Source organism: Octopus bimaculoides, chromosome 4 (assembly GCF_046866305.1).
Source record: "Octopus bimaculoides isolate indiv1 chromosome 4, ASM4686630v1, whole genome shotgun sequence".
In the NCBI taxonomy this organism is placed as follows: Eukaryota; Metazoa; Mollusca; class Cephalopoda; order Octopoda; family Octopodidae; genus Octopus; species Octopus bimaculoides.
The window spans coordinates 46,134,019-46,157,237 of record NC_142931.1 but is presented as its reverse complement, the minus strand read 5'-3'; the positions used below and the strand labels follow the sequence as shown (position 1 = coordinate 46,157,237).

General features: G+C 38.8%; 1 protein-coding gene across 1 annotated transcript in view; it reads right to left on the bottom strand.

Annotated features, from left to right (window-relative positions):
* The window catches only part of LOC106884507 (serrate RNA effector molecule homolog), a 52,759-nt gene that overhangs the window by 5,142 nt on the left and 24,398 nt on the right, over positions 1-23,219 (bottom strand). The window contains exons 6-19 of the mRNA XM_089350680.1: positions 22,649-22,818; positions 20,589-20,715; positions 19,783-19,882; positions 17,969-18,076; positions 16,247-16,361; positions 14,345-14,488; positions 13,529-13,671; positions 11,883-12,023; positions 6,603-6,794; positions 5,012-5,102; positions 4,252-4,331; positions 3,197-3,347; positions 1,163-1,271; positions 251-404 (exon numbers count right to left, since the gene is read on the bottom strand). Coding sequence (XP_089206806.1) covers positions 251-404; positions 1,163-1,271; positions 3,197-3,347; positions 4,252-4,331; positions 5,012-5,102; positions 6,603-6,794; positions 11,883-12,023; positions 13,529-13,671; positions 14,345-14,488; positions 16,247-16,361; positions 17,969-18,076; positions 19,783-19,882; positions 20,589-20,715; positions 22,649-22,818 — 1,825 coding nt within the window. The remainder of the gene's footprint in view (positions 1-250; positions 405-1,162; positions 1,272-3,196; positions 3,348-4,251; positions 4,332-5,011; positions 5,103-6,602; positions 6,795-11,882; positions 12,024-13,528; positions 13,672-14,344; positions 14,489-16,246; positions 16,362-17,968; positions 18,077-19,782; positions 19,883-20,588; positions 20,716-22,648; positions 22,819-23,219) is intronic.

The following is a 23,219-nucleotide window of genomic DNA, read 5'->3' as shown; positions in this document are numbered from 1 at the left end:
ATGAGATCATCAGCAAATTTCTTGCATGGGAGTGTACATGAGGAGACCTACCACAAGCAATGGTGGACTAAACAGACTAGAAAGAACAAGTCCTGGCAATCCATGCAATAAGAACAACTGGATGATGATGGAAATTGAAGAAGTAGTAATGATAAAATACAATAAAGACAATCTAAAAAACAGAGTCAGTTAAAAACGACGACGACAATAAGGAAATAGAAAAAGCAGGCAACTCACAAAGCAAACCTACCTCTTTTTTAACTTCTTCAATTTTTTCACTGTGCTTGTTGAAAATGTGCTTTCGCACAAAATCGGGGCCTTTGAACTTCTTCCCACTCAAAGGGCACAACCACTTGTCAATGGCCAGCTCTTGTGTATTCAAAGTGACAAACTTCTCGACTTCACTGAGTATCACAAATTAAGGAACATGTCGAAATCAACATCACAGGTTAACAAAAGAGTTTCTGTAGAGTCAGTTGCTTCTTCAACCAGTTTAAATATTTAACCCCTTAGCATTTAAACCAGCCATGTCCAGCCAAGATAATCCACCTGTTTTATTTTCAAACTGGCCAAACCCAACCTCTCACACTTATCTTACAATATTACTCTAAAAATAAACACTTACACCATTGAAATCTCAAAGCTGCGAGAGAATGCATGACTAATCCAAAAAAATGTGAATAAATAAGCATTACATTTGCAAGAGTAATCTGAATTCTAAAGGGTTCACTCAAATTACCTTGAACTGAACCTAACCTATTTTTAAAGATCTCTATCTTAGGCCAGCATCCTTTATCAAAACAAAGGTGGGATAACCATTTCCAATCAGATAAATTCACAGAGCAACTAAGTTCAGGATTACAAAGTAGCAAAATATAAAATACTCACTTAGTACATTCACTTCTCATAATGATATGCTATATTTCCCTATTGGATATATTTACAGCAAGGTCAAACTGAATTCAAATTTACTGCAACCATATCATTGCATTTCAAGTAAAAACATTTAATTCTCATCCCAGTTCACAAACCTATTGAGAATAGATGCCAAATTATTTAAAAGTCTATGTGCCATAGAGTGGTTAATATTTTATATTTACAAATCCTTTTTTGATCAATTTCGAAGAGTAAAATGTAATCCAACGTAAACAAGAAAGGATACGCATTTGGGTCTTTCCTGCCCAATAAAATGGCTTGCTCTTTGTCAATAAGATGTTGCATATCAACGAATGCTTTTAATTTCGTTTCAAAATTGTTCATCCAATCAGTTACTGAAGACAGAAAAGAAAGACAAAGAAAACAGGAGAATAATAATGAAATAAATGAAATACAATTATTTAGAATATTAAGTTCAAATGGCCTGTGTCTTAGAAAAAATTCAGCCCTGTGTATTCTTATGTTTCAGAAAGAAATAAGTTGACTGAGTCTTTATACTTTTGGAAAAAAGTTATAAGGGTTCAAATGTTTCAGAGAGAATTAGATCCTATGGCTTGTGATGTTTCAGAAAGAATTAATCCATTTGGATCTTATGTTTCCAAAGAGATTTAGGCTCTTTGAGTTTTCAGGTTTCGGAAAAAATTTAAGCTTTATTAGTCCTTGTGTCTCACAAAAGAAATAAGTTATAAAAGTTATATTTCAGAAACAATTAAGCTTTAGACATTCTCGTTTCAGAAAGAATTAGGCCTTATAGTTCCATGTGTTTTAGAAAGAGTTAGCTGAACTCATCATATATGAGAGTCAATAACTACCCTTGTGTTAAGGAAGCCACAAGTATCATCATCATTATCATCATCGTTTAACATCCGCCTTTCATGCTGGCATGAGTTGGATGGTTTGACATGGAGCTGGCTGGCAGGGAGTTGTCCAGACTCCAACTGTCTGTTGTGGCATGGTTTCTACAGTTGGATGCCCTTCCTAAGGCAGAGTGTGTTGGGTGCTTTTTACATGTCACCAGCATGGGTGTGTTAATGCAGTACTGGTATGGGTGCTTTGTAAATGACACTGACACTGTTTATAACTGTTTAGTTTTTCACAATTATATACATCCACAGAGGAGTGGTTCCTTAGTCTACGACCATGATCAGTACAGTATTGCAGCTAGGAATACAGAAACAAAAAGCACTTCCTCAATGGACCCATTAACAACCTGGTGGACTGAGTTCAAATAGGCTGCAGGTATTCCATTATTTCTGGACAGTATACTGAATTCACACATAGCTGTCAGAAATAGTTACAGAATTTTACTCTTGACCTATCCAAGAGGAAATTTATTTCTCATACTCTTCACATCATAGAAACAGGCTAACAGACCTGTAACCCGATCCAGGAAGAAAATTATTTCTTGTACACTTCACATCATGACCAATACACCAGCTCTCAAAAGCTTAAGAGACAAATATTGAAAACTGCACCTGAATGGAGCAATCAGCAAATATACACAGAACTCAACAATTATAGCAACAGACTACTTCTTCCGTAGCAGCTATTTACAACTACACATAAAGGATTCTTTTGAGTTTAGGTACCTTTATCAATAATTTGACACATCACTATGATATACATCATATCATTTAAATACTAGATAGGTATTTTACTGATCCTATTTACCTTGGCCATCTTTGAAGTGTCAATCTTATGTGAGTTTTCTGCTGAGTTTTTTTGTGTCTAGTTTTTTTCATAAATTTCTAATAACCGAAAACTGTTTTCTACCAAGCTGTGAGCAAAACAAGGTAGTTTGTTCTGACTGCTTATAGATTGAAAAGATGCACAGCCCAACATATTATGATATCAGCATTCATGCTATAAAAAAATCAGCAATGTCAAGTTATCAAAAAGTAACATTATTCAGCAAGTCATTTTCAATGATTAACAGTTTTGTGCTGTATATGCATTTTAAAAGTTGATCAGAAGGAAGCGCTCTATAAAAGAAAATATAACACCAAAGTCCATATCCTGGTGTGAAAAGAGAGGATATTTCCTTTCTTTTACTCTCAGATAGAACATTATTCTATATCAAGTAATGCTTCTACATTATATGGTACCTATTCTTGACAACAAGTGAAATGACACACAGTAGAAATACATTGAAAATGCCTATAACAAGTTTAAACTTGTGATCTATAAACAAGTAGCTTAGTATTTTATATTTCACCAGTTTAACTGCAACCAAGTATCAAAAAGAAATGAAAATACCTACCATCATTTTGTGTTATTTTCAGCGGAGGCGGTCCACGTCCATGGATAATGCCACATCGGTGTGGCATCTCATCTTCATTGGGATACTCACTGGCACTATAATAGTCCAAAGAATGGACAATGCGAAGATACAGAATCATACGGTCAAGAACCTGTAGAAGAGAAAAAGAATGTAAACATTAAATGACCATCCAAATTATTATCACCATCATCATAAAACAGATTGACATGGGTTGGATAAGTCTACACTACAACACAGAAACACATTACAAAACAGGTGAAATAAAATTCACACTCTCAAATATCATAAAAAAATAAAAGAGAACGAAGTAAAAAATATTAATTTCAATTAAGAAAAATGTAGGGTCAGACAAAAAAGCAATCAAGATTGGTAAAAGCCATGGAAGTTCCATGCATGCCATATTACATCAAAATTTTCCTTATTATTTTAGACTTTAATTAGTCTCAATTATTACTGTGTCCATGCTGGAGCAATGCTTCTTAGAGTATAGAATTTGAACTCAGATCTTTAAGGGATGTAATTGATTACCAAAAGGTATTTTGCATTTACAGTCATCCACCATGTCTATGTGTTTCAATTAATTTCCAAAATAAACAGAAATTGGGATGAAGGGGAGACAAACAAGAACAATAACGGTAACTGTTGTTCTCTCACTCCTCTACCCACACTAGGAAGGGCAGCAAGCTGGCAGAATCGTTAGCATGCCAGGCGAAATGCTTAGCAGCATTTTGTCTGCCTTTACGTTCTGAGTTCAAATTCCACTGAAGTCAACTTTGCCTTTCATCTTTTCGGGGTCGATTAAATAAGTGCCAGTTATACAATGGGGTTGATGTAATCGACATAATCCCTTTGTCTGTCTTTGTTTGTCCCCTCTATGTTTAGCTCCCTGTGGGCAACAAAGAAATAAATATTGAGCAACAGGAACAAAAGTTAGCTGTAAAACACCACCACAACAAAGAAAATCTATGGTGGGCAATGAAATGATTGAAAATAACAAATAATACAATCAACTGAAGTCAAAGAACAAAACTTACTGAAATTAAAGATGCATCCCGATCCAGCGTCAGCTCATGTGTTTCTTCCTTGGATTTGTCTTTATCTTCTATGGTTCCACCTAAATGGCAAGAAAATACTTAAATTGCAACAAATATTTAATAACTCTAGTGGTCAGGTGTTCACAACTCAAGATGAGCACAAGTAGCCTGAAACCACTCAGCCTTGTGATCCTGTCATTTGCTAGAGGATGGTAGGGGTTCACTCCCCTGCTTGCAATATATACAGGGTGCAGGCTGCACCAGTAACCAGCTGGCAGGGGAGCTGCCTGAGGCTAAAACAGAAGTAACATCAAACAGCCATGTTGAAGTGGCAATAAACATTACTTCTGAGTAAATTTACTACTTTCATCTCTTTGAGATTTTTTAACTAGCTACTTTATTGAAATAAAAATAAATTTCCATTTAACTGGCTCACTGCTGAACTGAGTATGGCCTCTCTGTTTGTTCTCTTCTAACCACTACTACAATTGCCCCTGCTCCTCTTAACTTGCTAACTGTAAACAACACCTATATCTACACAACTGTTCCAGGATTTCATTCTCCTCTTCTTAGATCCTTTTGTAAGCAACTTGGTCGAACTCTACGTCTTCTTATCTCTGCTCAGTACTGCATCCCACTATAAATTCCTTTCTTCTTATGTTCTCTCCCAACCCACACAACCTGCTCTGCCCACTAACTTGCAATATTTTAAACAAAATAATAATCCCATCAGTAAAACAAAAAATAAAAAGTCACTTGCCAAGTAGCTCTTCCTCTTCATAACTACCCTCTTCAACAAGATAATCAGCTATGTTCTTTAACACCGGATTCTTCGACACCAAACCATACGACTGGAATGAAAAGAATAGAGACAACAATAACATACAAATTACACATGAACAATAGGCAGTAGGCACCGACATGACTATGCGGTAAGATATTTGCTTCCCAACCACATGGTTCCGTGTTCAGTTCCACTGTGTAGCACCTTGGACAAGTGTCTTCTACCAAACCTCAGGTCAACGAAAATCTTGAGAATGGATTTGGTACATGGAAACTGAAAGAAACCCGTCATATATATGTGTGTGTGTGTGTTTGTCCCCTACCACCATTTGACAACTGGTGTTGGTATGTTTATGCCCTCGTAACCTAGCAGTTCAGCAAAAGAAACCAATAGAATAAGTACCAGGCTTAAAAAGAAAATAATTACTGGAATCAATTAGATCAACTAAAATTCCTCAAGGCAGTGCCCCAGCATAGCCACAGCCTAATTACTGAAACAAGTAAAAGATAAAAGATAATAATCAAATGTCAGTTTAATTAATCATTTCGCAAAGCCAGCAGAAACTGTATTAAGGTAAGAGCTAAACCTCACCTTGGATAAGGTAACAGTTACTATACTACGTGATACAGTTCTATATTTAAGAGATGAGGAATTATGTACATTATTTACATTTGACAGATATTTGTCATCTTGTTTGTTGTTAACACAATGTTTCACCTGATATACCTTCCAGCCTTCATCAGGTGTCTTGGGGAAATTTTGAACCTGGGTTCTCTTTCCGAAGGTATTTTTCGATGTTCTTATTATTATTCGGGTCACTGCCTGGAATCGAACTCAGAATCTTGGGGTTAGTAGCCCGCGCTATATGCCGGTGGGCATATGGCAGAGTGGTTAAGTGCAGGCTACTAACTCCAAGATTCCGAATTCGATTCCAGGCAGTTACCTGAATAATAAGGTATTTTTTGATGTTACTATTATTATTATTATTATTATGGTCACTGCTTGGAATCGAACTCGGAATCTAAGGGTTAGTAGCCCGCGCTCTTAACCCCAAGATTCTGAGTTCGATTCCAAGCAGTGACTTGAATAATAACAACAGCAGCAGCAGCAGTAGTAGTAGTAAGAAAAACAACAACAACATCGAAAAATACCTTAGAAATGAGAACCCAGACTCAAAATTTCCCCAAGGCACCTGATGAAGGCTGAAGGGTATATCAGCCAAAACATTGTGTTAACAACAAACAAGATGAGGACAAATATCTGTCAAGTGTAAATAATGTATATAATGTACATAATGTATACTACTTGATGTTCTCAAGGAAGACATAAGGCCAACAAATTTGAGAACAGTATTGCTTAAACTGTGTATCACTAGTTGTGTGTACTTAAAAGGGAGTCTCTCTGTGTTCACTTGAAATAATGTCCTAATTTACAGAAGGCATTTGATTATGTCTTTGCCCAATCAGAGCATGATACATGAGAGTTAGTCAGAAAGTAATGCAAATAAAAAATATTGCCCACTCACCTAAAAGTTACAAATTATAAAATTTAAAAATAAAAAAATTACCTTTTCAAGATCTTTCTTCTCTTCTCCATGATCATCCCAGAGTTTCCACTTAGAATCTAGGTTCTGTATGATCTTTGCGGCAAGTTTGATGTCCTGCTTGACAATGGGCTTGTGGGCCGTAATCCCATGGACGGGGCGCACCCTTTGCTTTAGCTCCCTGTTCACGATGGCCCCCAGTTCACAGTCACGCAGCTGAAAAAGTAAGTTTGGATGCTATCAAACTAAAAATCATCAACATCTTCTTCATGCACTTTTCCCTCATCCTCATCATTAACAATGATTTTTTAAATTATTTTTATTCTACATATGAAGGAATATAATTAACTGTTAAAAAAATCAAACAACAAATTGATAAAAATGTATGAATTCCATTTTGCCTATCCACATTCTGAGTTCAAATTCTACCTTGTACCCATCTGTAGTCCCTAAAATACAAACACTCAATCAATTATATCCTCTCTTGCACATGTGGGGTGGTACTTAAGTCTCTATAGTCCTCAGTTATTAGAAGATTTAGTACAAGTATTTCTTTATTGCCCACAAGGGGCTAAACAAGGACAGACAAAGGGATTAAGTTGATTACATCGACCCCAGTGCGTAAATGGTACTTATCTAATCGACCCCGAAAGGATGAAAGGTCAAGTCGACCTCGGCGGAATTTGAACTCAGAACGTAACGGCAGACGAAATACCGCTAAGCATTTCGCCCGGTGTGCAAATCACACCTCATCATTCGGCTGACTACAAGTGAAGCATAAGGGTGCTCCATTAGAGTTGACCTGGTGTTATATGGCATCAATCCTGGAACAAACAAGAACCTCTATATGGTCACTCAACCAAACTGATATAACAGCCAAATATCCAACACGCCCAAACATTTTAACAAAGAAATAATCATATTAGAAATTACAGCGTGATGTGCTGCTTGACTGGTCCCCCCTCTCTCTCTCTCTATATATATATATATATATATGATGATGATGATGATGATGATGATCTTTTCTCCCGCCATGCCTCTGTCTACCCCTCCATCCTCTCTCTCTCTCTCTCTCTTAGTTTTTCCTTAAGGTCTTCAGGTTCTGGCTATATATAAATGAGAAATCCATTCTAAATTATCTCAATCTCTTCTCCGCTGACATACTACGACGAAGTCTCCAAGATGCAGATAAGATAGAGATTTTTATTTATTTACGGCCTCAAACATCTCATACCTTCGCGCTTTAGTCTGCCCTCTATTATTTATCTTGTTTCTCTCCATGAAATTCAATTGAATTCAGTTTTTGTCTTAAATTCATACTTATTCATTTTCTAAGCTTCCTAAATTCATGCCACGTATATATTCTATTCACCTAGAATTCATTGCTCTTTTAAAAATTACGATTTATGCATTGTTGTCTCTCAAATATTTAAAATCTACAATTAAGAGCCCTATCTACTCGCTGACGGTAACCCGCCCTCCCGCCCCCTCCACCGGAAGTGCATTCCTCTGTCATCCTGTCATCCTCAGCTGTCTCCCGGAACCCATCTAGTGGCCTTGGCCATCCTCTCCCCTACCTTTGGGTAGCGCATTAAGTTTGAGTAATGTTTGCAGGTTGTAGGTAGTTTTGCTTTTGCTTATGAATTCTTCCAATTGCAAGTTTTCTTTTCAGGTACACGACACTGCTTTTCCCCTTCCCAGGCTACAGGCCCACACCCCCAACACCCATACTGTTAGGATTGGCACTCTCAACGTCGGCACGCTGAAAGGTAAATCTGGTGAAATTGTTGAGATGCTTGAACGGAGACGCGTAGATATGTGCTGCATCCAGGAAGTAAGATGGAGAGGAGGTTCTGCGAGGTTCCCCACAGGCAAAGAACACAGGTACAAGATTTTCTGGGCAGGGAACACTGACGGGGTCGGGGGCGTAGGAATACTTCTAGCGGAGAAATGGGTGGATAAGGTAATCGAGGTTGTTAGAGTAAGTGACAGAGTACTTAAGATCAGACTAGTGCTTCATCATAGATTAGCTACTGTCATCTCAGCCTATGCACCTCAACCGGGGCTACCAGATGGTCTGAAAGACCAATTCTATGACACCCTCTTGCAAACTACCTCGTCGACGAGTGACAGGGACCTTCTCTTTGTGGCTGGAGACTTCAACGGTCATGTCAGACGTCGTGCTGGAGGCTTCCATGGCATACATGGAGGCTATGGCTTCGGTTCCCGCAACGAGGAGGGAACCAGACTGCTGGAGTTCTGTGATGCAACCGATCTTATGGTCTGCAATACCAACTTCAGGAAACCTGCCAGTCACCTAGTCACCTACCGCTCCGGCAGACACTCTAGCCAAATCGACTACATCCTCGCCAGAAATAGGGAAAGAGGGCGGCTTATAAATGCCAAAACCTACCCTGGCGAAGAATGTACCCCACAACATAGATTAGTAGTTAGCGACTTTGGGATCAAGGCAAAATAGGTGCCCAGAATTAGACAGGCTTGGAGGAGAAGGGTGTGGAAGCTTAAAGACCCTGCAAACGGACAGAGACTTAGAGACAAGCTACTTGAAGCATTTAACGAAATAGAAGGGGATATAGCATCATACAACGTGGAAGACAATTGGAGATTTCTGCGGGACAACCTGTTGAAAGCCACCAACCAGATTTGTGGGTGGTGTAAGGTCCCCTCCCGACCCAGAGTAACGTGGTGGTGGAACAAGGAGGTAGACAGGGCTATTAGACAAAAGAAACAGGCTTGGAAGGACTGGAAGAACGGTGGTAGCAGGGAATTGTACCAATGTGCCAGAAGGGAGGCTAGGTGACAGGTTTATTTAGCCAGAGGGGAAGCAGATAAGGAAAGATTTGCCAATGTTCTGCGCCGTGAGGACCAAAGACTCGAGGTATTTCGTGTTGCAAGACAGTGTAGGAGAGAGAATAGTGATGTTGTAGGAGAGAAATGTGTTCGCATGGATGATGGTACACTTGCATTAAATGAGGATGCAAAGAAAGAGGTCTGGAGATGCCACTACGATAGATTGCTTAATAAAGAGAATGAATGGGAGAAAGAGAGCCTGCCGTATGTCGACCCAATAGAGGGACCAGCTATCCGAGTTGATAGTACCAGGGTAGATAAAGCAATTAAGAGTATGAAGACCGGGAAAGCCCCCGGCCCATCAGGAATCACTGCAGAGATGCTCAAAATATCTGGCAGTGTTGGCTATAGCCTAGTCACCCGTATTACGAACCAGGTGATACACGAAGGAGTCATACCCAATGACTGGTGTAGCAGCATCATAGTCAACTGCTACAAAGGTAAAGGTGACGCTTTAGATACAAATAATTACAGAGGCATCAAGCTGTTAGATCAGGTTATGAAAGTTACAGAGAGGGTCATAGCCCAACTAATTAGGGAGCGAATCAATTTAGATGAGATGCAGTTTGGGTTCGTGCCAGGTAAAAGCACTACTGATGCCTTATTTCTAGTGAGACAGTTGCAGGAGAAATACCTAGCTAAGGATAAACCTCTGTACCTGGCTTTCGTTGACATGGAGAAAGCCTTTGACAGGGTCCCCCGATCCCTTATCTGGTGGTCAATGAGGAAACTTGGGATAGAAGAATGGTTAGTGAGAGCTGTGCGAGCCATGTACAGAGATGCTGCCAGTAAGGTGAGGGTTGGAAATGAGTACAGCAATGAATTCCGGGTAGAGGTAGGGGTCCACAAAGGTTCCGTCCTCAGCCCCCTCTTATTTATCATAGTCCTCCAGGCAATCACAGAGGAGTTCAAGACAGGTTGCCCCTGGGAGCTCCTCTATGCTGATGACCTTGCCCTAATTGCGGAGTCACTATCAGAACTAGAGGAGAAGTTTCAGGTGTGGAAGCAAGGTCTAGAACTGAAGGGCCTTAGAGTCAACCTAGCTAAAACCAAAATCCTAATAAGTAGGAAGGTAGATAAAACACAAACCCCTACAGGTAGATGGCCCTGCTCAGTATGTAGAAAAGGAGTAGGTAGTAACTCTATAAGATGTACCCGGTGCAAGCTATGGACACATAAGAGGTGCAGCAACATCAAAGGCAGGTTAACTAGCAAGTTAGTTTTTGTTTGTGGCAGATGTTCAGGTGCAATAAAGACTGTAAACAAACAGGAAACAACTTCTATCTCATTCCAGGGTGAAAAACTAGAGGTAGTCGATAGCTTCCGCTATCTGGGCGACCAAGTTAGTAGTGGGGGTGGGTGCGCTGAAAGTGTAGCTGCTAGAATAAGAATAGCCTGGGCAAAGTTTAGAGAGCTCTTACCCCTGCTGGCGACAAAGGGACTCTCACTCAGAGTAAAAGGCATACTGTATGACGCATGCGTACGCACAGCCATGCTACATGGCAGTGAAACATGGGCTGTAACTGCTGAGGACATACGTAAGCTCGCAAGGAATGAAGCCAGTATGCTCCGTTGGATGTGTAATGTCAATGTGAATACCCGTCAGAGTGTAAGTATCTTGAGAGAAAAGCTGAACATTAGAAGCATCAGTTGTGGCGTGCAAGAGTGACGATTGCGCTGGTATGGACATGTGGTGAGAATGGATGAGGATAGCTGCGTGAAAAAGTGCCACACCCTAACAGTTGAGGGAACCCGTGGAAGAGGTAGGCCCAGGAAGACCTGGGCTGAGGTGGTGAGGCAAGACCTTCGTACATTGGGCCTCACCGAGGCGATGACTACTGACCGAGACCTTTGGAAATGTGCTGTGCGTGAGAAGACCCGGCAAGCCAAGTAAGATCGTTGCCAGTGCCCCTGGACTGGTTCTTGTGCGGGTGCCACATGAGATGCACCATTTTGAGCGTGACCGTTGCCAGTACCGCCTGACTGGCTCCCGTAGGATTTTCGAGCGAGATCGTTGCCAGTGCCCCTGGACTGGCTTGTGCGGGTGGCCCATAAAAGACACCATTTCGAGCGTGGCCGTTTTCGTGCGGGTGACACGTAAAAGCACCCACTACACTCTCTGAGTGGTTGGCGTTAGGAAGGGCATCCAGCTGTAGAAACTCTGCCAAATTAGACTGGAGCCTGGTGTTGCCATCCGGTTTCACCAGTCCTCAGTCAAATCGTCCAACCCATGCTAGCATGGAAAGCGGACGTTAAACGATGATGATGATGATGATGATGATGATGGGTCTACTTGATCAAAGCTGACCAGGTGGGTACAGCAATTTGACAATAATGGAAGATCAAGTTGATTGATGGAGAGAACTCAGAACATAGGCATTTAGTCTTGTACGATATTTACAGTTTTATTAAAGACACCAACATTCTACTTACACGAATATTGTTAAGGTTCCAGCAGATTTCTTTTATGTTGACATAGCGCTCAAAAGTAACCCAGCCACGCCTAAAAAAGCGGCGTTCAGGCTGTGGGTCTTGAAGTGCAACTCTCATGAAGCCAGGATAACGTCGACAAGTCTAAAAACAAAAATAACGAGAAAAAATTAATTAATGTACACATTCACAGAATATAAGTTTGTATGCTTTCAGAAGTGAATTTTGACATTTCAAGCAGAGACCCCAGCAATAACTTTAAATATGGAAAGTTAAGCTAAACACTATAGTAAACTCAAAGTGTATCCCTGCAGTCAGGGGCCCAGTAAACTTAGAGCCACTTTACAACTAGTCACAGCAATATTTGAATTTGGAATGTGAAGGGGCATAACTAATAATGACAAATACACTGCATAATCTGCAATAATCCATATAGATGAGTGAACCTGCAGAAACATTTAGCTCCAAAATGCTAATCCAAAAAGTTACTTGAGGTAGCCTCTACATAGTCACTTGACGTGCTAGAAATAGCAGCCAAACACCTTCAAATCACTCCCATTTGTCTTAAAAAGAAATACACATTGGATAATTTGGGCAAGAACGCACTGTACCGAGGACAAAAATGATAATCCTAGGATTAAGCATCAGTGACTAATTTTTACAGTCCTTCTACTGAATGAAAAAAGCCCAACTACAAAGGGCTGAAACACATATTCAATTACTCAGAGAATTACTATAACACCCTAAAAACACTATCTTTCCCATGCATCATGGACAAACATAAGGAACACATACACAGAGAAATAGGTGCAAAATGAATAACTTGACTGAGGCCCCACTAACACTGAGCTGGAATACACACTGTCAAGAATAAGAGCAGAGGAGCAGCAACTGTTCTGCTCTGACCACGTCCTTTTAGCCTACCTCTGTGGTCACCATCAAAATGAAGAGACATACTGGAATACAGTGGAGAGCATATACCCCCTATACAATTCATCAATACCTATTAAAGTGTATAAGTATCATCCTCATCTAGGCATGAATATATTCATGCTACAAGACTGCTAGGGCAGGGTTCCCCTGTGGCTATTCATCATCATCCTTTAACATCCGTTTTCTATGTTGGCATGGATAGGACAGTTTGACCAGAGCTGGCAAACTAGAGTACTGCACCAGGTTCCAGTCTGATTTGGCCTGGTTTCTAAGTTAGGAAGGATGTCCTTCCTAAAGCCAACTACTTTAAAGAGTATGCTGGGTGCTTTTTATGTGGCACCAGCATGGGCGTTTTGTATGTGGCATCAGCATAATCTAATTTTTGATATTTTTAAGTAAAAGGTGCAGGTGGCACGTAAAATACACCATTTTGAGCGTCGCCGTTGCCAGTACCGCCTGACTAGCCTTCGTGCCGGTGGCACGTAAAAGCACCCACAACACTCTCGGAGTGGTTGGCATTAGGAAGGGCATCCAGCTGTAGAAACTCTGCCAAATCAGATTGGAGCCTGGTATAGCCACCTGGTCCGCCAGTCCTCAGTCAAATCGTCCAACCCATGCTAACGGACGTTAAACGATGATGATGATGATGATGAAACACAAAATACAGTACATTATCTCAAAAAGACAAGCTATATACAATAATGTTGTATACTCACTCCTTCAACTTCCTGTTTTGTAATAGAAGGGGCCAAGTTTCGCAGAAAAATTGAACAGGTTCGATGCAAAGCTCGAGGCGTCTGGTTCTCAGTTTTACGTTGAGCATTTTCCTCTGAAGTATCAACATCTTTGTCTTTTTCATCTAAACAGAAAAGAGGAAAGATAGAGTTGTTTGTTTTTTTTTAAACAAATTAAATCAGGTTATTCTGATGTTCTCTATGCTGGACATTAACAATATAAAGAGTCATGAACCAACAAGGGAACTACTTAAAAAGCATTTAAGAAAAACTTGACAGCTATTTCTAACACTGATACTGCTAGAAACAGCAGTCAGATTTTCCTTCAATAATGTATTCTTAGATATTCTGAAAAACATAGGATGGTCCCTGCTAAAATACCTTCAATCAAAATCTGCTCAAATAGGCTAGACCTAGGGTTAAACAACAGTATATGAAGTGATAGACTCAGAGCAGGTGTGTACAAGAAAGCTTATAGATGAGTGAACCTAGGTGTAAATAATATATGTAAATATGTATGCACATATTCATGTGAAAATGAATACATAGGCTCATGTGGTTAGCATGCGTGTGTGTGTGCACAATCACAAATGACCATAATGTACAGACACACTCAATCCAATTCTCAGAAAGAAAAAGCAAAGGAGAAACACATTAAGAAAAAGTAAAGCAAAAAGAAATGAGCATATAAGGAAATATACAGAAAATGGGGGGGGGGGGGGGAATATGCAAATTAGTATTATCCATCAATTAAGTTGTCTTCAGTAAATCTCAAAGACAGATCAGAGAGAAACCTACCAGATTTGCTTTCCTTTTCCTCAGCTTTGCTGCTATCATTCCCAGCATCTTCTTCCTCCTCCTCTTCCTCTTCCTCAGTGTTACGCTGTTTTGTCTCCTCGGCACTGGCATCTTCAGTCTGTGCAGCATCAGGGTCATCAACGCCTAAAGAAAAGGGAATTTGGTAGTTGAGCTTTTGCCTATGTACCTGTTCTGCCCAAAAGCAAACAGCCTGCAAACTAGCCACAGGACACTTCATCATTTTGGAGCAATTTTCTTTTTCCTCTTAAAATCATTTCTAAAATGCCTGGATATGCAACTATGTAAGGATTCCATGGAAATTAAAGAGACAAGGAATTAAACAAATAATAATTAACCCGTTACCTCCCATAATTCTATTAACTGGAATTTTTTTTATGAAACTTTGATTTATAACATAAAACAGCCTTAGAAACACACTGGAATGATCAAAATAACATTTTAAATAGAAATAAGCAAGATATTGAGTGAAAAATTAGCAAACCTCATTTGAATACCAGAGAAATATACCTAGTAGATATAGCAAAAAGGTTAGATATGTGTAAATATTGACAGATAATTATGAAATTTCTAAGTTTTAAGTGATCTCATATGAGATCACTGGTAGGTAATAGGTTAAGATGACAGAGAACTAAGACATGTGGCACACTGCTGTACTTGAGAAGACCTGCCTACCACAACGGAATTGAGATGCTAAAACCAAAGTGCCACATAAAAAGCATAGGTGTAGGAGCTAGTGCCAGATAAAAAGCACTCAGTACACTCTGTCGGGTGGTTGACATTAGGAAAGACATCCAGCCATAGAAACCAAGCAAAAACAGACTATGGAACTTGGTGCAGCCCCTGACCTTACCAGCTTCTGTCAAGATGTCCAACCAATGCCAGCATGGAAAACAGACATTAAATGATGATGATTATAAACACAGGCATAAATGCTCAATGGCTAGAGTTTTAACACAAATAAAATATAATTCATGACATGGATAAGGCCCTGAGCATCAACTTTGCTTCAGGTATTGTGCTATGCAATCCCCATATATTGGCCACCACTTCTAATACAGTACATTACCTCTTAGTCAGATTGGTTCAGTAGATCCAACAGTAAAACAGGTTGCTGAAAATTATTATTCATTCTGTGGTAAACAATACTTTGCTCCAACTTTTCACAACACACATCTTTTTTTTTATCTTTTACCTTATGTTTGTTCCAGTCGTGAGACTGCGGCCAAGCTGGGGCACCAACTTGAAGTTTTTAGTCGAATTGATCAACCTCGGAACATTTTTTTTTTCCAAGCCTGGTACTTATTGTATTGTTCTCTTTTACTGAACTGCTAAGTTATGGGGACATAAACACACTAACAGCAGTTGTCAAGTGGTGTGGGGACAAACATAGACACAAAGATACACACACATATATATATGATAGGCTTCTTTCAGTTTCCATATACCAAATCCGCTCACAAGGCTTTGGTCAGCCCAAGGCTATAGTAGAAGACATTTGCCCAAGATGCCACGCAGTGGGACTGAACCCGGAACCATATGGTTGGGAAGCAAGCTTCTTACCACACAGCCAGATATATGTAAACTGCTTTACCTACTGTATCACCATTAGCCTTCTCCATCATCTAACCCCACCATACTGACAAGAGTTGGAATAGACTATAACACAGCAACTTCACAGCATGCCTCAATCTTAAGTTACCTCATCTGTAATGCACATTCTTTTTGGCCTGATCTGATGCAGCAGCTATTTTTCAAAATAGTAGATACTTTCCATTCACAACAACAACAAAATTACTCAATATGAATGTATTACAAGTCATCTATTCAAATATGAATGTCCAAAACATTGAACATAATCTCTAACAGTGTAAAACTACTCACCAGGAGGAGCAGGTTCTGGCCCTGGATCTGATCCACTCTCAGATTCGGAGCCAGTCTCATAGCTGTACTCTGTTTTGTCACGATGGCGCTTCTTTTTTGTCTTTTTATCTGTTTCCTGAAAACCAGAAAAAAAAAATTAAAGATACCACTTTTCAGCCATTACTAGTATGTAATATGTATATACTTAGGTATTTAATCAAGATGCTGTAATGTTTTAAATACAAAAATATCCAAGTGAAATTTCTCTTCAGTACTAATAATAATAGTGATAACAATTTGGTCAGAGAGTAAATGATATTGACCCCCTATATTTTCCTTCTCATTTCCCTTCCCACCTTGACTTGTTTGATCCTGTCAAACCGTCCAGTCCATACTTTCATGGAAAACGGATGTTAAACCATAACATGATAATGAAGATGGAAAATGTATTTTATAAGTTGGAGAGGGATCAAGTTTGCTAATGTACCTGAGACATACCAAACAATGACATAGGTAGTAAAAAATGGCTCTGACAACACAATGGATTATTGGAATTTCTTCATATGCATATATAGGTGAAGGTAGCAAGTTAAAATTGAGACACGGGCTGTGTGTTTCAACAGAAATATAGTAACAACTGGGTTACAATGAATACAGTTTAAGTATTCTATGGAGACCAGAGGGACATAAGACAAGCTGATCAACCCTGGCAGGGTATGAACACAGAAATGAAAAAAACAAATCACCATCATCATCATCAACATTTAATGTCAGATTTCCATGCTGGTATGGAATGGACAGCTTGACAAGAACTGACAAGGCTAGGGGCTGCACCAGGTTCTATAACCTGTTTTGGCTCAGTTTCTACAGTTTGGTGCCCTTCCTAATGCCAACCACTTTACAGAATATACTGGGTGCTTTTTATATGGCACCATTATCAGTGCTTTTTACATGACACCAGCACCCACACCAACGTTTTTTGTGAGGCACCTCATTTTTAGGATCTCAATTCTGTTGTGGTGGGTGGGTCTTCTCAAATACTTATCTTGGTCCTCTGCCATCTCCTTCATAAGGTTCAGCATTCTGAGATCAGCCTTGAACACTTCATCCCATGTTTATATATATATGGCAAATGAAAGACGGAAGATGGAATATACAAAAATTTATTATTAATCACAACTGTTTCAACACATCTAGCATGGATCCCTTGTAGGTGGGACACTCAGCAACTGGTTTAGGAGCATCCAGCGGTGCAGATGTATCTCACCGGGTGATAGACACAACTTGTTGAAATAACATTTCCGCAATGTAACTTATCATTTTGTAGAAAGAAAAGCAGCCAGAAGGAGGAAATATCTTCATTTACATAGAAGATCAAAAATAGAATCACAGATGGAAAAAAAAGAAGTGAACACACAATACAGCAAGAAAATTGTTAAAAATAACCATTTCTAACCCCACAAATTTAATTAGTCAATTTAATTTCATATCAGTATAAGACTGACTTCACTTATTTCACAGAATCTTGAAAGATGAATAGCTAGTCTATCTCAGTGAACTTTTAATGCAATACAAGAAAGAAAGAAATAGTGGAAGGCATTTTATTTATCAAATTCAATACTCTACAGCCCGTGCAAACCACATTGAAGCAGAATAATTAGAAACAGACAAATAAATATCAAATGAAATTGAAGAAAAGAAAGACAATACTAGAATATTCTTTATTATATATGATGTACTTACAGTTTCAGAAGGAGTATCTTCATCAGTTTGTGGGAGTTTCTGCTTAGAAAATTCTGGCGATTTCTTCTGTGATTCATCTTGATTTTTTTTTGCAGCAAACTCTGGAGACTATAAAAATATAATAATATATATTCATTCATTTATTTATTGAATGATACAGGTATGGAGGCTTCAGTTCAGGATTTGAAGTTTCTGTGTCAACAATACAATAATTGTCACATTTCTTCAGCTATCATAAGCCCAGTGCATGTGGCACCATCAGTATTTATAATTGATGGTGCCTTGTGCACTAGGCTTATAAGAGTTGAAGAAGGGCAACAACTATCATATCATTGATACAGAAACTTCAAATCCTGAATTGAAGCCGCCATAACGGTATCATTCAATAAATATATAGTCCTCTATTCCCAACAACATTAAGGTCTACCTCTTTTGTCATCACACACAGTTTGTGTGAGTGACAGACAGACAGAAAGAGAGAGAGACAAAATTATTGGAAAACCATACACAAAACAAGCATTTACCACACAAGACTAACATTTACCAAGTTAGTGCCACATGCAGTAGTGGAGTAGCTAAGTTTGATCACCCCTCAGTCATCACTGAATGATCCCATCAACTTTCTTTTTTGCAAGTGTAAACAGACATACAACAACCCACTCAACCAAGCTGCAGTAGAAGCCCTCTTCCTTTCATGCACAGAAACTTACAGATCCCACCATCAATGTTGCACAATGAAAAGTAGATCTGGAAAGATTGTAGAGATGCTAGAAAAAAGACAAAATGATGTGTACTGTGTACAAGAAGTAAGAAGGAAAGGAGCTTCAGCCAAACTCCTCTCAGACAAGGAATACATGTACAAATTCTTAGGGGTGCATAACAATTTTAGAATGGGTGGTGAAGATATACTGTTAGTAAGAGAAATGGATAAACAAGATAATTGAGTTTGTGATAGAATCAGACAGACAAGTAATAGGTGACACAAGTCCCCAGGTAGGACTCGCATGAACAAAAGGGTTGAGATAATGAGTCACTTTTGCACACATCTCAAAAAGAGACAACAGTGACCTTGTTATCTGGTGACTTTAATGCATATGTTGGACAGTATCAGTATGGCTATTCTGATGAACCTGATGGCTCTAGTTATGATGCAAAAAAATGAAGCAGAGTCAAGACTTTTGAAATTTAGTAATGCAAATGACCTAACCATTTGTAAAACCAATTTCAGAAAATCAATTACTCACATAATCATCCACTACTTGTGTAGACATAATAACAAGATAGACTACATTCTCACCAAGAAATGAAGTAGACAGCTGATTACAAATGCTGGATGCACTCCTTACTATTAATGCCTGTACCATTTAAATACTAATAGAGAGAAGCTCACTAAAGCAAGCATGGAAGCAAAAAAAAAACAGACAGAAAAACTGCAACAGGTGTTTTATTTATTCTACCATAACTTAGAAAAAACCATTTTACACTCACCCCCTCTCTTTCAAAAACAGGACAAAAGAATTTACATCATTTACCAGTAAGACAATCTATCACTGAGCTTTCCACATGAATATACAGATGGAAGAATCAAAAACAGGGAGATGGAGACAGACAAATTAGATTGACAAAATGACTGAAACAGAAATATAATAAACAGATATAATGATTGACATGACAGGCTGACAACTATATAGAAAGGTAGAGAGATACATGCAAATGAAAAGTAAGGCAAAAAGTATATAAAGTCAGATAACATAAAACCCTATGTATAAATGGAATAGTTGGGGAAGAGACTCACACAAAGTTTTTCAACTTACATCATCTTTCTTCTCACTCTCATCTTTCTTCTCTTTATCCTTCTTAGGGTCAGCAGGTTCTGGGGTCTTTTGTGCAGTGGTTTTGGCTGGTTCCTCAGTTCTGAAATGTAAAATAATAACATTGATACAATTTCTCTAATTCAATAACTGGCACCTACATAACGAGCTGTATAACAACACTGAGAGTAAATGTTAGAAGAGTAACTGCATTTTTAAATTTCTTTCACTACTAATATATCCAAATATATATATGCCATACCATCTATATGGTCATAAATTTAGATCATTACACAACAACTATGTTCTGTCTTTCAGATAGCCACCTAAACTGCTTGCTCTGATTTGCCTGACTGAGCAACAAGTTTGATCAAAACAAAGAAAAGGAACTCAGTGACCTTCATTTACAACAATCATGCAATGCCAGAACAAGGACACACATACATACATATATATATATATATGTATATATATATACACATATATATATATATATGTATGTATGTATGTAACGGGTTTCTTTCAGTTTCTATCTAACAAATCCACTCACAAGGTTTTGGTCAGCCTAGGGCTGCAGCAGAAGACACACACAGTGGAAATGAACCTGAAATCATGTGGTTGGAAAGCAAACTTGGAAAACTGTAAAAAAGTATGGATGGCCACATCTGGAGCATATTTGTTCACAGGTCTGCTCAGTCAGGGTTAAATGATCACTACCAACCAAAAACAAAAACACACTATCATCCAGATAGATCTCTAACATACCTTCATCTGTCCACAGGTCGAATCATGTATGAAAGCTAACTTACTTTTTCTCTGTGGTGGTTTGAGATTCTGTATTATTTGAAGCACGGGCGGCTTCCTCCTTTTCAGATAGTTCAGGTTCGTCTAATACCTTCAGGTCTGTGTCATCACCACCTTCCAGTTTGATAACAGCTACAACATAAAACAACATATATCATGAAGTTAGTGATCTATCTTGAAGGAATAAATATATTCAACAACATGTATTGAATATTCTTACTCTTGTTTGTAACATGAGTGAGGTCGTTGCCAGTGCCGCTGGACTGGCTCCTGTGCAAGTGGCATGTAAAAAACACCATTTTGAGCATGGCCTTTGCCAGTACCGTCTGACCGGACTTCGTGCCGTTGGCACGTAAAAGCACCCACTACACTCTCAGAGTGGTTGGCGTTAGGAAGGGCATCCAGCTGTAGAAACTCTGCCAGATCAGACTGGAGCCTGGTGCAGCCATCTGGTTCGCCAGTCCTCAGTCAAATCATCCAACCCTTGCTAGCATGGAAGGCAGATGTTAAACGATGATGATGATGATGATGATGATGATGATGATATATATATATATATATATATATATATATATATATAGAGAGAGAGAGAGAGAGAGAGAGAGAGAGACACACACACACACACTCACACACATACAAGCATGTGGCAGAGGACAGACTTAAGTATATTAGTTTCAAAGATAAACTAATGTGGGGTCATATCATGCAGTGATTAACCATATTGTAAAGCCATATAACTAACACTAATCAAGAAGCTTCATCATTTTACATCAGCATTCCATGGTGGCATGAGTTAGGTTGTTATGAGCAGAGCCAACAAATATTTCAGGAAACTGCTCACCTAGTCAGGCCAGAAAGCCATATCTTCCTCACATTTCATTTTTGGTTTGGTTTCTATAGCTGGATACCCTTCCTGATGTCAACTACTTTACAGTATATTGGGTGCTTTTTTTTATGGCCCCAGCATAGAAAGGTTTCATATCCTCAACAAGATTAAAGTGTCTTCACAACTTCACACTTTACTGAGTATACTGAGCAAATTTTCCAAGGCATAAACACTAGACAGGTAGCCCTGTCCTCAACATGACTAAAGGGATTTTGTGCCCCCATATCTCTACCCACCTGCCAGCTACTTTACAGAGCAAAACCATGAAAGATTAAGAGCTTGGATGATAAGCATAGAAAACTGACATAAAATCATAACAACAAGGAAGAGAAGAATATGAAATAACAACTGGTTAAAGCAATCAAAACACTCTCACTTGAAATATTTACTTTACATTCCAGAAGAGGTAAAAAATACCTTCAAAATAAAGAATGGAATGTTTTGTAGCAACCAAAATCAGAACAAATACTTTGACATTAAAAACTAAGCTCATTTACAGTGTGCAAGTTCTTCTCAGTCCAACACAGAGGCAAACACCCAATCTGTACCTTCTTCAGCCACATCACACATTTTGAATTCAGCACTGCAAACTAATGAAACACTTATATATTATTTAGTGAGGACTCTCTTCAGTTTTACAATGTGCACGGCAACCTCACAAGTCCTGGTGCCTGAATAAAATGGCATCTAGCACAGTACATAAAGTAGCAGCAAATGAGTTAAGAACACGACAACCTCTCTGGTGCAGCTACCATGATTAACTGCATCAGGTACGCTCTGTAAAGCAGATGGCAGACAGCTGCAGTAAATAGATTAAAGATAAAATGTACAAACAAAAAGTGACCATCTGGGACAGTGATCACTTTGAATAAAGACTTGAACCATGATAACATGTCTAACACCTGCTAGCATGGAAAGCAGAAGTAAACTGGTGATGGTGTTTATAAGTGTTAGTACACTTTGTGAACAAATATATGCTTATCATACCTATGTATAATTAAAGTGAATTGCCCAACAGCTAATTAGTGTTTGTCTGTAAACAGCACATGATGCTGGTTACAAGTAAAAATGTCATTGACTCTTTTGTCCAGAAGTGCAGCACTTCATTGATTCATTCAGCCCACATCTCCCACAATGCATGCAGAAACAAAATATGATGCGTAAATGTGTTGCACCCACCAGCATCCAGCAGTTTGATGAGATCATCAGATCTATCCACATCAACAGAGCAGGCATCAACCCTTTTCTGGTTCATCAGCTCCAAGAAGATCTCAAGCCGGCGTCGAAGGGCAGCATGCTGATCCTCCTCTCGCTTGGAACATTCTTCAGGATGGTATTTATATTTGAACCTGTTGGGACAGACATGCATTAGTAAAACCCAAACTATTTTTTTTTTCTATTTAAAAACAAAAAGTAGAATGAGTTTAAAAAAAAAAATTGATTTTAAAAAATGAAAAAGAAGAAAGCCTCTTGTCTAAAACATTTCAAACATATTTAGATCTTTGTTTAGATCTGTTAGGGAGAATGTATGAATGGTGGAATGCACCCGGCAAACAGAATTTGTGACACAGCAGCAGTTCATAATAGAGCTTTTTTTTCTTTCATTTGTAACCTACAGCCATGGTTTCCAATTGTTAGAGAGAGTGATAAAAAGACAGAGACAGCTAGATGTGCTCTGCTAAGCTTTCACAATACATGCAGGTTATTAATGGCATATTACACACACACACACACATTACAATAACCTTCA